General features: G+C 38.3%; 1 protein-coding gene across 2 annotated transcripts in view; it reads right to left on the bottom strand.

Moving 5' to 3' along the window:
• Positions 1 to 14,643, bottom strand: part of ANAPC1 (anaphase promoting complex subunit 1) — a 115,185-nt gene that overhangs the window by 53,266 nt on the left and 47,276 nt on the right. For both annotated transcript variants that reach the window (XM_023518812.1, XM_012811065.2), the window contains exons 17-21: positions 14,175 to 14,362; positions 10,073 to 10,147; positions 7,568 to 7,836; positions 4,431 to 4,522; positions 2,985 to 3,133 (exon numbers count right to left, since the gene is read on the bottom strand). In XM_023518812.1, the coding sequence (XP_023374580.1) occupies positions 2,985 to 3,133; positions 4,431 to 4,522; positions 7,568 to 7,836; positions 10,073 to 10,147; positions 14,175 to 14,362 (773 nt within the window). The remainder of the gene's footprint in view (positions 1 to 2,984; positions 3,134 to 4,430; positions 4,523 to 7,567; positions 7,837 to 10,072; positions 10,148 to 14,174; positions 14,363 to 14,643) is intronic.

The raw sequence follows: 14,643 nt of genomic DNA, 5'->3' as shown, positions 1-14,643 counted from the left end.
TCAAAAATATGCAAAGGGACTGGGCACACTGGCTCCCACCTATAATCCTAGTACTCTAGGAGGCTGAGGTGGGTAGACTTCTTGAGCTCACGAATTTGAGGCCAGCCTGAGCAAAAGCAAGACTTCGTCTCTACAAAACAAAAAAACTGAGGCAAGAGAATCGCTTCAGCCAAAGAGGTGGAGGCTTTGAGCTATGACACCATATGACACTCTATCTAGGATGACAACTGGAGACTCTGTCTCAAAAAAAATATATGCAAAGGACTCGGAATAGACATTTTTTCACAGATATATAAATGGTCAATAAGCACACAAAAATATGCTTAATATCACTCATCAGACAGAGAAATGCAAATAAAAATCTACCAGTATGGCTATGATTTTAAAAAACAAAATGACAAGTGTTGGCAAGGATGTGGAAAAACTGAAACCTTTCCTGCTATATTGCTGGTGAGAATGCAAAATGGCCAGTGTGAAAAAGAGTTAGCAGTTCCTCAAAAAGTTAAAAATTGAACTAGCTACCATATGACTCTACAATTCTACTTCCAGGTATATATCCAAAAGAACAGAAAGCAGAGATTCAAACAGCTATTTTACAGCACCGTTCATTGCAGCATCATCCACAATAGACAAAAGGTGAAAACAACCCAAGTGCCCAACAACAGATGAAATGGTAAACTGTGGTATATCATCTATACAATGGAATATTCAGCCCTGAAAGTAGCTATCAACATGGATAAACCTTAAAAACATCATGCTAAGTGAAACAAGCTAGTTCCAAGAGGACAAATATTATATGATTTTATATGACTCCAATAAGATGAGGTACCTGTGATAATTAAATTTATAGAAACAGAATAGAGGTTACCTGGGACTGGTACAGAGTTTATTCTGGGAATGTTCATTTTTTTAATGAAAAAAATCTGGGTATAGAAAGTGGTGATGATTACATAACAATATCAATGTATTTAATGCCACTCAATTATTTTCTGCACTTAAAAATAATTAAAATGATAAATAATGTTATCTATATTTAGCCATCACTGTAAAAAGAAAAAAAACAGGCCAGGTGCACACCTATAATCCTAGCACTTGGGGGAGGTTGAGGTAGGAGGATGGCCTGAGGTCAGGAGTTCAAGACCAGCCTGAGCCAGAGCAAGACCTTATCTCTACCAAAAAAATAGAAACGTTAACCAGATGTGGTATCAGTGCACCTGCTCAGGTGGCTGAGGAAGGAGGATCAACTGAGCCCAGGTGTTTGAGGTTAGAGTGTGCTATGATGATACTACTGCACTCTAGCCAGGGGAACAGGGCAAGACTTTGTGAGGGGAGAGAGGGAAGGGGAAGGGAAAGGGTATCATCTTGTGTATATTCGCTTTGGAACCAAGGGGGGGGTCTCTGAAGCTGTCAACATCACAACACGAAGCATAGCAGAACATACAGTAAAGGAAAAGAAGCACAAGGTAAAGGACATTTATAGTCTGCCAACATTTGAGAGAGGTTTTCCTTAAAGCCTGGGAAGACCCCTTCTAGAAAGGTTCACAACAGGCCCATAACAAGGTTGCTCCAGAATAGAGAGACTGAGGCACATGTGCTCCAAGGAACTAAAGGACTCACTTTACCAATGGCCTTTGGCTTTACATGAAAGTTTGAATTTGGACATGTATTAACCATTCAAAAAATACTACAATGGCTCGGCGCCTATAGCTCAACCGGCTAAGGCGCCAGCCACGTACACCTAAGGCAGGTTCAAATCCCCAGCCTGGACCCGCCAAAACAACAATGACGGCTGCAACCAAAAAATAGCCGGGCATTGTGGCGGGCGCCTGTGGTCCCAGCTACTTGGGAAGCGGAGGCAGGAGACTCGCTTGAGCCCAGGAGTTGGAGAGTTGGAGGTTGCTGTTGAGCTGTAATGCCACAGCACTCTACCCAGGGGCACAGCTTGAGGCTCTGTCTCAAAAAAAAAAAACTACAATGGAACCTCCATAGTTGACCACCTCCTTAAGTTAACCTAATTTTCACAGATGGACATGCACCACATATACGTATCAGTACTGTACGCCAAGTTCCTTACACTGACCACCTCCGTTTTGTGTTTTTTTTTTGAGACAGAGTCTCACTTTGTCACCCTTGGTACGAGTGCTGTGGCATCATAGCTCACAGCAACTTCAAACTCTTGGGCTCAAGTAATTCTCTTGCCTCAGCCTCCTAAGTAGCTGGGACTATAGGTACCCACCTCAATGCCCGGCTATTTTTAGAGATGGGGTCTCGCTCTTGCTCAGGCTAATCTCAAACCTGTGAGCTCAGGCAATTCACCCACCTCAGCCTTCCAGAGTCTAGGATCACAGGCATGAGCCACCGCACCCGGCTCCATTTTGTTGACTATTTTGTTATAGTCCTTTGGAACTACTACCTAGCAATAGAACATAATGAACTACTGATACAGGCAACAACCTCGGTGACTCTCAAATCAATAAGGGAATCTTTGAGGGGTGATGTAAATGTTCTAGATCCTAACCAAGATGGTGATCACACCAATTCACACATGTGCTGAAATGCACATAAAAAGAAAATAATTTTCTGTATATCTTCCACAAGTTATCTTAAGAAAAAAAGTAATTTTACATATGATTTTTTTTTTTTGAGACAGTGTCACTATGTTGCCCTCGATAGAACACTGTGGTGTCACAGCTCACAGTAACCTCAAACTCTTGGGCTTAAGTAATTCTCTTGCCTTAGCTTCCAAGTAGCGAGAGCCACAGGCACCCACAATGCCCAGCTATTTTTCTGTTGCAGTTGTTATTGCTGTGTAGCTGGCCTGGGCCAGGTTTAAACCCACCAGCCTTGGTGCCATGTGGCTGGCACTAGCACTGTAAACACTGTGCTACAGGTGCCAAGCCTACATATGATAATTTTTAATTACATTTGAAAGGAAAAAGAAAAAAAATCAAACAAGATATATACCCCCCCCCCCGAATACATACCAAGACAATGAGTCTGCTTCTTTCACAGATTCCAGGGAGATAAGGGTAAGGTGGCATTCCTTCTCCCTTAAGACAACAACTCACCCACTGATAAATACTAGGCGGCTCAGAAGTAAAAAATGCTGGATGGTGCATAAAACCTGTTTGGCCTTTAAAATTAGATAAATGTTTATACAGACAGAAGAATACATTAAGATAATACTATTTTATCCTAAAAGGAAGATGATCAACAGTACCTGTTTTGAAACAATCAGAGTAACATTTTTCCTTAGACTTCAAAATGCTTCATGTTTTCCGCCACAGTAAATAACTGACTACATATATTATTATTATATGTCAATTTAAATGACTTCTATTTTATATTGACCTGGATGGTTAGTAATATCTAATCTAAGCAAATTCTTGTGCCCAAAGCACATAAAGAATCTAACTGGAGTGTTTTTACCCTGTAATTGTGGAGTCTCAGGATGAAATTTTTCAGCTCCTCAGGTTTGCCTCATTCCCTGCCTAGGGATTCACCCTGGGCTACATTTCACATGAGAGTTGTTCCCAAGCTTGTGGCCATGTTGAGTAAACAGTTCCTTGTGAACTGTGGATAAAACAGGTAGTCTACCTGAACTTCATCTCTTTCATTTCCTTTATCAAATCTTATTTCCATATAATTCCAGTTTGGAAAATGTATACAAATTTAATTCTATAACTTCTTTGTATTCTTATTTTTTTGGTTGGAAATACTAGTGGATTAAGTGATATGGTCTGAAGAAGAGAAGAGAATTCTTGAAATTATTTGTTTCTTGCTGAGTTTAATAAGAGTAAAAACACACATGAACCAACCATGTAAGTGAATAAGGCCTTCGGCAGTTCTGGTAAAAAAAAAAAAGAATCTAACCAAAATTTTTTGTCCTAACCCTAAAGGTGAATAAACAGAAGAGATACCCAGAATTTAGTTCAGTACTAACAACTGACCCCAACTTTGAATCTTTTTACCTCAGAGTCTTAACACAGCACAGTGGTAATAGAAATGTTCTGTATCTGTGCCATCCTATATGGTAACCACTAGCCCCCTGTGGCTTTTGAGCACCTGAAATGTGGCTAGCGCATTAAGGAAATGAATTTTTTAGTTGAATTAAATTTTAGTAACAAGGCTAGTGGCTTCTATTGGACAACACATATCTTAATCTAGCATTCTTGGCACCAAAAGCTTTCTCTTTCTTTTGCAAGTGAGAACCTTAAGGATGGGTAAAATTTTTCCTCTATACTGAAGAAGTTATGGCTTACTTATTTTAAGTCAGAAAATAAGCACTATAAACTAAAATCTACCCGGTAGAAAAACAATGCCCCTGACTTAGAGGCCGATAAGAAATATCTCCTATGCTATTCACTGAAAAGAGATAGAAGCAGTATCACTATACTTTTCAGAAAATCTTAAATGATACAAACACTTACCTTGATCAATTGTGCACACTTGTCCCGTTGTTCTGACAAGTGTTGGGTAGTCTCTATAGTAATGATCTACATAAGGCCCCAATTTCAAGTCCCTAAAACAATGACAGCATATAAAAAGACGGTTTATAACATCCACCTCCCCTACTCATGCAGTTATAAGTATCCATCAGTACAACTTTCCATTTAAACAAACTTACTTATGAGAAAGATAATAAAATCTAGCATCTCTTTATTTTATTTCTGGACTTTAAAATACCCAGTGTGACAAAAGCAGCCCAATCTCTTTTTGCTAACTAAATTTTGTGAAGGCAAAACTAGAGTAACAGAACTGTGGTCTATTTCCTGTTATCTATTTATTTATAATTGTTGGGGATTCATTAAGGGTACACAGAATCAGGTTACATTGATTGTTTTGTTAGATAAGGACCGTCTTATAGTTGTGTCCCACCCTAAGAGGTGCACCACATCCCTTGACCTCCCCCATACCCTCATTCTCGCCCCTGCAATGACAATAAAAATAAACAAATGGGACTTAATGAAACTGAAAAGCTTCTGTATAACTAAGGCGACAACAAGCAAAGCAAACAGACAACTTACACATTGGGAAAGGATATTTGCATATTTTGACTCAGACAAAAGCCTGATAACTCCGATCTACAGAGAACTCAAATTAATAAACATAAAAAAAGCCAACAATCCCTTAGATCACTGGGCAAGAGAGATGAATAGAACCTTCTCTAAAGAAGACAGACAAATGGCTAACAAACATAAGAAAAAATGTTCATCGTCCCTAATAATTAGATAAATGCAAATCAAAACCACCCTGAGATATCACATCATCTAACCCCAGTGAGAATGGCCCTTATCACAAAGCCTCAAAACTGCAGATGCTGGAATGGATGTGGAGAGAAGGAAACACTTTTACACTGTCGGTGGGACTGCAAACTAATACAACCTTTTTGGAAGGCAACGTGAAGAATCCTGAAAGAACTTAAGCTAGACCTCCCATTTGATCCTGCAATCCCATTGGCTGGGTATCTTACCCAGAAGAATAAAAATCCTTTCATCACAGGACACTTGTGCTATGTTATTAGCTGAGTGAACATCAGCAAGTGATCTCCATAAACTTCAATGTTTCTTCTAGAAAATGGGGAAAACACTAACTTACTAATGTTGGCTCGGCACCTGTAGCTCAGCTGCTACAGCACCGGTCACATATACCGGAGCTAGCGGATTTGAACCCAGCCCGAGCCTGCCAAACAACAATGACAACGACAACCAAAAAAAAAAAAAAATAGCTGGGCGTTGTGGTGGGCACCTGTGGTCCCAGCTACTTGGGAGGCTGAGGCAAGATAATCACTTAAGCCCAAGAGTTTGAGGTTGCTGTGAGCTGTGACGCACTCTACCAAGGGCAACAAAGTGAGACTCTGTCTCAAAAATAATAACAGATGGTGAAAAATACCCTATAAAATGGAAAATATATACAAATGTTATTATTTTGAGACAGCCATAATTAGGGTTTGGGAATTATTTAGTTACAAAAGTATTTCCATAATAGGAATGATATAAGTAAAATTTAACATTAATTAAAACTACCCTGTCTCAAGAAACAATGTAAGGATCTCAACAAAGATCATAGAAACTCAAAATGTACTATAATCGTAATTTAAGGGGCTGATATTTTAATCCAAATACAACTTCTTTATTCCTAAAGGTCACAAGGCTTCAACAGCACATAAGTATGACACTTGGAATTCAGAGCCAAACACAAGGTGCTAAAAAAACTTTTGAAACTTCTTATTAGAGCTATCTTATTGTGGACCTACTATGAGTGCCTGAAAAATAGGAACCACCACAGCTTATAACAAAGAAAGCAAAACAAACAGTCCACAACTAGCAGACAACACTCATGCTCTAGGAAATAAATGTGTACAAGTTTTCTCATCACTAAAACAGGGATCAGAATACCTACTACGTTTTTGTTGTGTTTTTTTTTTTTAAAGACAGAGCCTCAAGCTGTTGCCCTGGGTAGAGTGCCGTGGCATTACTACTCATAGCAACCTCCAACTCTTGGGTTCAGCGATTCTCCTGCCTTTACCTCCCAAGTAGCTGGGACTACAGGCGCCCCCCACAACACCTGGCTATTTTTTAGTTGCAGACATCATTGTTGTTTCGCAGGCCTGGGCTGGATTTGAACCCACCAGCCCAGATGTATGTGGCTGGCGCCATAGCCGCCTGAGCCACAGGCACCGAGCCATTATTTTTCTCTTTTCTTTTTTTTTTTGCAGCTTTTGGCCAGAGGCCAGGTTTGAACCCGCCACCTCCGGTATGTGGGGCTGATGCCCTACTCCTTGCGCCACAGGCACCACCCATGATACTTTATATGTACACTATGTTTTTTGTTTTTTTTTAACTATAAAGCACTACTTGAATATAGATATTATTACAGAACAGCAGATGTTATTACAGAATTTGGCCACCACGATGTAGCCAGTCATCTTGTCAAAATGAATCCCATTTTTTATGACCTTCCACTCACCTTAGGACAAAAACTAAAACTCCCAGCATGACCCACAGGAGCTTGCATAAACAGGTTAACTTCAAACAATTCTATGGTTGACAGAAAATGCTCTAGTTTTTTGAGAATATGCATTTCAGAAACGTATTTGCAAGGTTCCTATATGGCAGTGTTTTTCAACCTTTTTTAATCTCACAGCACATTTGAACCTAGTTAAACTTCAATGGTGCACTTAAATTACATTGATCAAATAAAAGAGTAAAAAAAAAAAGAATATGCTTACTATGCTTTAAACGTCTTTAAAAAACAATTTTAATAATTTTCATGGCATACCTATGATCCTCCTACAGCATACCAGTTGAAAAATCACTGCTATATGGTGTCACAGAACAGACACTCATCTAAGTATCTCCTGACAGTTCTTTTTCTTTTTTAATTGAGACAGAGTCTCACTGTGTCACCCTCAGTAGAGTGCTGTGGCATCATAGCTCATAGCAACCTCCAACTCTGGGGCTCAAGCCATTCTCTTACCTCAGCCTCCCTAGTAACTGGGACTACAGGTGCCCACTGCCACGCCCAGCTATCTCCTGGCAGTTTCTAATCTACAAACACTATTTACCTTGCCAGCTGAACAAGAAGGTCAACAAGTGAACAAATTCCTTCTCCCATTAGAGTATTCAATTTAAGCTCCTCATAGACAAGGTGAAGAACAAAAAAAATTGCAGGTATATGAGGAAAGAGGAGCGTAGAAGAATCCAGACTGAGGTTCTGTGAAAAATCTTCCTCCTTCATCCGCGAAACTTCTGAAGAACCCAAACATAAAGATCTGCACAACAGATGAGCCTCAACATTCTGGTGGTAGTCTGAATTCAGTAAATATTCCCAGTCCTAAGAAAAATAAGGATATTAATTTTTGAAAAAATATTTCCTTATAATGTCATCATTAATAAAAGAAAATCAGATTCACTTAGAACAATTCAAGCTCCATTTTCACATGAAATCAATACAAGAATATGAAAAAAGAAATCACATTACTAAGGAACAACTACAAAATAGCAAATAATTTCCAGTGACAAATATTAAGACAAGCACATATCCATTTGAAAAGAATCTAGTCATGCCCTTTTAGGGAAGAAACTCTGAGAGAGAAAAATTAAGACTATTTCAGGCTACACTTTATGATACCAAAAAAAGTGTAGATGGGCAGGTTTAGTGGCCTCTGTACTGATTTGTGTTTTGGTAAGAGGAAAAGTCTCCCTGTATTCAATTAGTATATTTTATCTATCCATGTTTATAAGACACTACGGCTGGTGGCAGATTGACAGCAATACATTTTCCTAGTGCTGGGTCTATTTTAGTTTCTCCTTGTGATTCATTGTACTGTGTTCAGAGAATGTGGCTTATGTTATTTCTAGATCTTGGAATGTATGGATATTTGAATAAGGCTTAATACAGTATGTTCGTCTAACTTAATTTCTAGTCAAGAAGAACCATAAAAAAAAAAAAACAAACAATAAATTAGAGAACTAAAGTAAAAAGTTGTGTTCATCAAAAGCCACTGTTAATGGGTGGTGCCTGTGGCTCAAAGGAGTAGGGCACTGGCCTCATATGCCAGAGGTGGCAGGTTCAAACCCAGCTCCATCCAAAAACTGCAAAAAAAAAGACACCGTTAAGCCATAGACTAAGACAAAATAAGAACTTAAAAATCCGGCTTGGTGCCTGGGGCTTAAGTGGCTAAGGTGTCAGCCACATAGACCTAAGGTGGTGGGTTCAAATCCAGCCCGGGCCCACCAACCAACAATGACGGCTGCAACCAAAAATAGCCGGACATTGGGGCAGGCGCCTATGGTCCCAGCTACTTGGGAGGCTGAGGCAGGAGACTCGCTTGAGCCCAGGAGTGGGAGCCACAGCACTCTACCCAGGGGACAGCTTGAGGCTCTGTCTCACCAAAAAAAAAAAAGAATTTAAAAATCCAATTAAAAAATAGGTAAAAGACTTGAACACAAATTTCACAAAACAATAGCTAAGAAGCTAAGGAGCACATGAAAGAGTGCTTAACACATCAGACATCAAGGAAAGGCAAATTAAAACCATTCAGGGAAATGACTTCACATACACGCAAATAGTCAAAATGAAAAAGCCTAACAAGAGCAAACACTGCCAAAAATAAGAGGGACTCTCATACACTACTGGTCAGGGTGTAATTCAGTACAAGTAGTTTGGGAACCAGCAATGACCCAACAATGTCACTAAGTAGGTATTTATCTAAAAGAAATGAAAATATATGTCCACGAAGATTTGTTACTGCACATTGGTAGCAGCTTTACTCACAAGACTCAAAAAATGGAAAGAGCCTAGACCTCTACCAGAAGAATGAATAAACAAACTATGGTATATTTATAATACTCAGCAATAAAATGGCACAAAATACTGATACCTGTAATAACATGGATGAATCTCAAAAACATCATGTTGAATTAAATAAGTCTTATACTAACAATTATATACTATTTCATTTATATCAAGTTCTAGAACACATGAACAATAGAATTCAGAGGAAGGGATTAAACTTGACTAAAAATGGTACAAGGGAACTTTATACAGTTATGGAAATGTTCTGAGTATTGACAGAGTGGGTTACATGACCGTGCATATGTCAAAACTGGTCAAACTGTAAATTAAAGATGTGAGAATTTCACTTATGAAAATTATACCGCAATTAAAAAGATTTTTGGACCACTTAAGAATATACAACGGGGGGGGGGTAATATACCCACGGAATCTGATGTATTTGAGAACAAACAAATTAGAGAAACACTGCATAAAAAAGTACATTCTTATCATTTTAGGTGATCAGTTGGTAATAAGGTATCTGTAAATCCAAAGTGAAATCATGCAGCAAAACAAAGGTTTACAGTAATTTCTACATTATCATTAAAGACAAAAGTAAGTGACCAAAGAAAACATAATAGATCCTACTTTTTCAAATAACTTCTTGGGTTTTAAAATAAATAAAACAAAAGGTGTTGGAAATATAAGAAATTGACAGGAATACCACAGAAATTAAAGAATAGTATAAGTATCCATAAATTAATTTATATTAGCAAGAAATAATAATCCTTACATCATCAGATCCAGTCTCAGAAGGCCTTGCTTTTTTGGGTGCGATGACTGGAGAAAGTGATCCTTCAAAGTCAAACTAAATAATAACCCCAAAAGAGAAGATAAAATCATAAATTTCCTACTGTCAACTGATCAATTTACAAGATTCAGAAAGCATTTCTACCAATTAAGGGAACTGGGAAAAGCTATCAAGACTCATTTTTTAATCTAGAAAATCAGGACACAAATAACTTTCTTCTAGGTCACTATGAAGATGAAATGATATCATATGTGTAAAGCATCTCCTAGAATGCCTGGGCTCAGATTCCTCCCCTCTCCTTCTTCTGTAATAACACGGATTATATCATACTTTTAATAGAGTAAGAAACATTAGGCATATCCACAACATGCCAAGTTTCAAAGATTCAATGATAGAACTAAGGCAGACATTTATTTACAGTCTGTCTACAGTGGACCATCTAACAATGCTATGGCAGAGACAGGTAGCTACTCTCCAAAATCTTTGTTCTCTATTTTTTCTCAGCTCTCAGCCAAACCACATTCCCTACCTCCCTTAAAGATTAGGTCTAACTGATGAATGAAAGTGGAGGTCATCATTTCTAGGCCCAGTACACGAAAATCTCCCACACCTGTTCCTCCAGGTTCATTGCCCCTTCCACCTCACTAAAATGAAGTCAACCCAGGTGATCATTTAAGTTTCATGTTGAAGATGGCAGATACCCCATCAACCTGGACCCCTGAATAACTGCGTGGCCTGTTTACCTGCTAAGCTCCATTATGTGAGCTAGACAAACATTTTTATTTTTATGTTTTAGGGCCTTTCTGTTACAATAGCTAGACTATCCTCTAATACCACATCCAAACAGTCTTCTAAGATTCACTTCTCCTCAATTTCCCATGGCATAACCCTTATTGCCCCTATGCCCACAGTGACCTAAAAGAAAGACACTGTGTCATGACACTCCAGATCAAAAACTCCTGTTTTCTCCAGTTTCCTTAATTTGTAGAATTGATTTCTGAATCTTCACATGGACACTGAACGACCAACTAATAAACCATAATTCTATAAATGGAGATTGCTATACTTCTATGCTATAAAACTTATGCATTTACCAATCTTATTAGCTGAAAAGTTGATTTCTGTATAAAAACTAAATACAGATAGCAACAAAGTAATTTTTAAAACTGATTTTTTATTTTTGAGACAGAGTCTCACTATGTCACCCTGGATCGAGTGCCATGGCATCACAGCTCACAGCAACCTCAAATGCTTGGGCCCAAGAGATTCTCTTGCCTCAGCCTCCCAAGTAGCTGGGACTACAGGCGCCTATCAAAATGCCCAAGTATTTTTTGGTTGTAGTTATCACTGTTGTTTGGCAGGCGTGGGCTGGATTCAAACCCGCCAGCTCTGGTGTACGTGGCTGGTGCCCTAGCTGCTGAGCTACAGGCACTGAGCCAAACCTGAATTTTTTTTGACAAGAAAAAAAAATACTACCCTTATACATCCTAATGGGGGGGAAGAAGAATACACAAACAAAATAAATAAGTAAAATATATATTTAATTGAATGCTAAGACAAAAACAAGAAAGGCAAATGGGACAAAATGTATGGGGGGGGTACAAATCTACATAGGATAAGGCTGGCAGCACTGAGGTAACATCTGAATAAAGACCTACACGTCTTGTCTGTGGAAAGGTGTTTTCTGTAGGAGTAACAGTAAGGACAAACACCCTGCTTGGAGTGCTCAAGGAGCAGAATGGAAGCCAGTGTGGCTGGGATAATATGTGCAAGGTGTTAAGAAATAAGCCCAGAATGGTAAGAAAGGGCTGAGTCCCATGGCATCTTGTAGGCCTATGGCTTTGACTCTGAGTGGGATGGGAAGTCACTGGAGGATTCTGAGCAGAGGAATGATTTCACAATGACTTGACTTTATCAGGATTACTTTGGCTGCCAGACTGAGAAAAGACTGAATGAAATACAAAGGACATAAAATACAAATCCAAAAATAAACATAATTGACTAATGAGAATTTGAAAAAATAATTTCCATTTATTTATACAAAGCAAGATAAAATTTTTCACTAGTTTGGCAAAAAGTTCAACACACCACAAATAATCAACATGGTGAAATAGACATTTTTCTTTTTCTTTGTTTTTTTGAGACAGAATCTCACTTTGTCACCCTGGGTAGAGTGCTGTGGCATCACAACTCATAGCAACCTCAAACTCTCTTGCCTTCCAAGTAGCTGGGACAGGTGCCTGCCACAACGCCCAGCAATTTCTTTATAGACAAGGTCTCACTCTGGCTCTGGCTCTGGCTGGTCTCGAACTTATAAGCTCAGGCAATCCACCTGCCGCAGCCTCCCAGAGAGCTAGGACTGTAGGCGTGAACCACTGCACCCAGCCAAAATGGGCACTTTTCAATGATGATTATAAGAATGCTGACTAAGAACCTCTTTCCAAATGTTATTTGAGCCAGTAGTCCCTCTTTTAAGATTCAATTATTGGAAAAGGCCCAAAAGTATAAAGATCTGTATGAAAAAAGATGTCTGCAAATTATTTACAATGAGAAAAAAAGAGATTCAACAGTGCATGATTATTAGCTACTGATAATTATGACACAATTACACGATGATGGGCCAGGTACAATGGCTCACACCTGTAATCCTAGCACTCTAGAAGGCTAGATGTGTGGATCACTTGAGCTCAGGAGTTAGAGAGAAGCCTGAGCAAGAGTGAGACTCCATTTCTACTAAAAATAGAAAATCAGCCAGGCATTGTGGCAGGTGCCTATAGTGCCAGCCACTTGGGAGGCTGAAGGCAAGAAGATCACTTGAGCTCAGAGGCTGAGGTTGCTGTGAGCTATGCAGACACCATGGCACTCTACCCTGGCTAACAGAGTGAGAATGTGTCCTTAAAAAAAAAAAAAAAAGATATTGTGATAAAATGAGGGTTTTTTAAAAGAATTTTACATGATGTGGGAAATTTTTATTAATATTTTTATCAAAAAGGCAACATCAAAATGTTTAGAGTAGTTATCTCTTAGAATTATTTCAATTTCTCCATTTTCCAAATTTGCCTTTTATAAAGAAGAATTGATTTTTAAAGATGGATTTTCTAGTATAAGAATAAAATGCACAGAAGCTATAGCTGAGTATCTGGACAAAGGTAAGCATGTTCTAGCGTAATTTCCTCAGAGTAACCCAGGCAAGGTCCTGAGAGTAAGCTCTAGAGCAAAAAGGAAATCACTACTAGTATTGAAGTCACTACCTTGCTGATTTTGCAAATAATCCATTAATGACCTATAAGTTTCTGGGTGGAAAGGGTGAAGGATATGGCCTTATCCAGGGATGTCCAACCTAGATCCTGCAGCCGACATAATGATTATTTGAGAACTATTTTGCTTATATAACTGTGGTGTCAGATGTAAGTAAGTATGCACAGACTTTTTTTTTTTTTTTTGCTCATCAGCTCTCCTTAATGTTTGTGTATTTAATGTGTGGCCCAAGGTAGCTCTTATTCTTTCAATTTCCAACAAAATATTGGAAATATTGGAATATTCTTTCAATGTCCAACGAAAAGGTTGGACACCATGCTACCATTAACAGAGTAGATACTCATACTTAGGTTAACGTATTTTAATTGTCCTTCAAATCAAATCTTCCTCCTCACATACCAACCAATATGTATATAAAAAGAGTCTTATCTTCAGAAAAGAATGACAGGCCAAAAGTCAGAAAATGCAGTCCTGACTTTGAGCAAATCACAATTCTGTGATCTCTTTGTGATTCAATGTATTAATAAAAGCAAGACTAGTACTAATCCAAGCATAACTTATAGACATTTTACAAAGATGAAATGAGAAATAGTCAAATGTACTTTAACACATTATAAAGACTCAATAATGGTAATTACTAAAATGGTATCGTTAAATATTAAATGAGATTTTATTTACAATATATAGATAGAATAAGCCTCAGAACTATTCTATTATTTTGAGTAAGGTATATAATAAGTTTATCTGTCATATATAAAATTAGCATTATGCAACCATCGCAGTGGTAACAGAATAACTCTAGGAGAAAATAAATGTATCTACTTACATGTCGGGTCCATGCTAAGCGGTCTGTGTTATAACCCATCATGTTCATGAGACAAATGACAAATAAATTCCACTCTGAGTGATAACCGGGTCCTCCTGGAGCACTGTGAACGTTATACCACTTGACAAGCATCTGAACTGCTACTTCTTTTGGAAGGATCACCTTAACTGCTTGCAAACATGTTTGTACTATTAAAAGCAAAGATTTATTTTAGTATGTTTCCTCTGCATGCATTTTTCTTCTTTCAATAAGAAAGTTTTTTAACTTGTACTATGTAAAGATCAATTACTATGAACAAGAACTGTCATTAAAAAGCTAATCTTAGCCAATTATCTGAAGTGAATCCAACTACTAAATTCAACAGGGTTTCTGAGAGTTCTTTTTTTTTTTTCTTGAGACAGAGACTCACTTTGTCACCCTTGGTAGAGTGCCGTGGCATCATAGCTCAAAGCAACCTCAAACTCTTGGG

Source organism: Otolemur garnettii, unplaced genomic scaffold (assembly GCF_000181295.1).
Source record: "Otolemur garnettii isolate 467f Iridium unplaced genomic scaffold, OtoGar3 scaffold00148, whole genome shotgun sequence".
Classification (NCBI taxonomy): Eukaryota; Metazoa; Chordata; class Mammalia; order Primates; family Galagidae; genus Otolemur; species Otolemur garnettii.
This window is presented reverse-complemented; position numbering and strand designations above follow the sequence as displayed.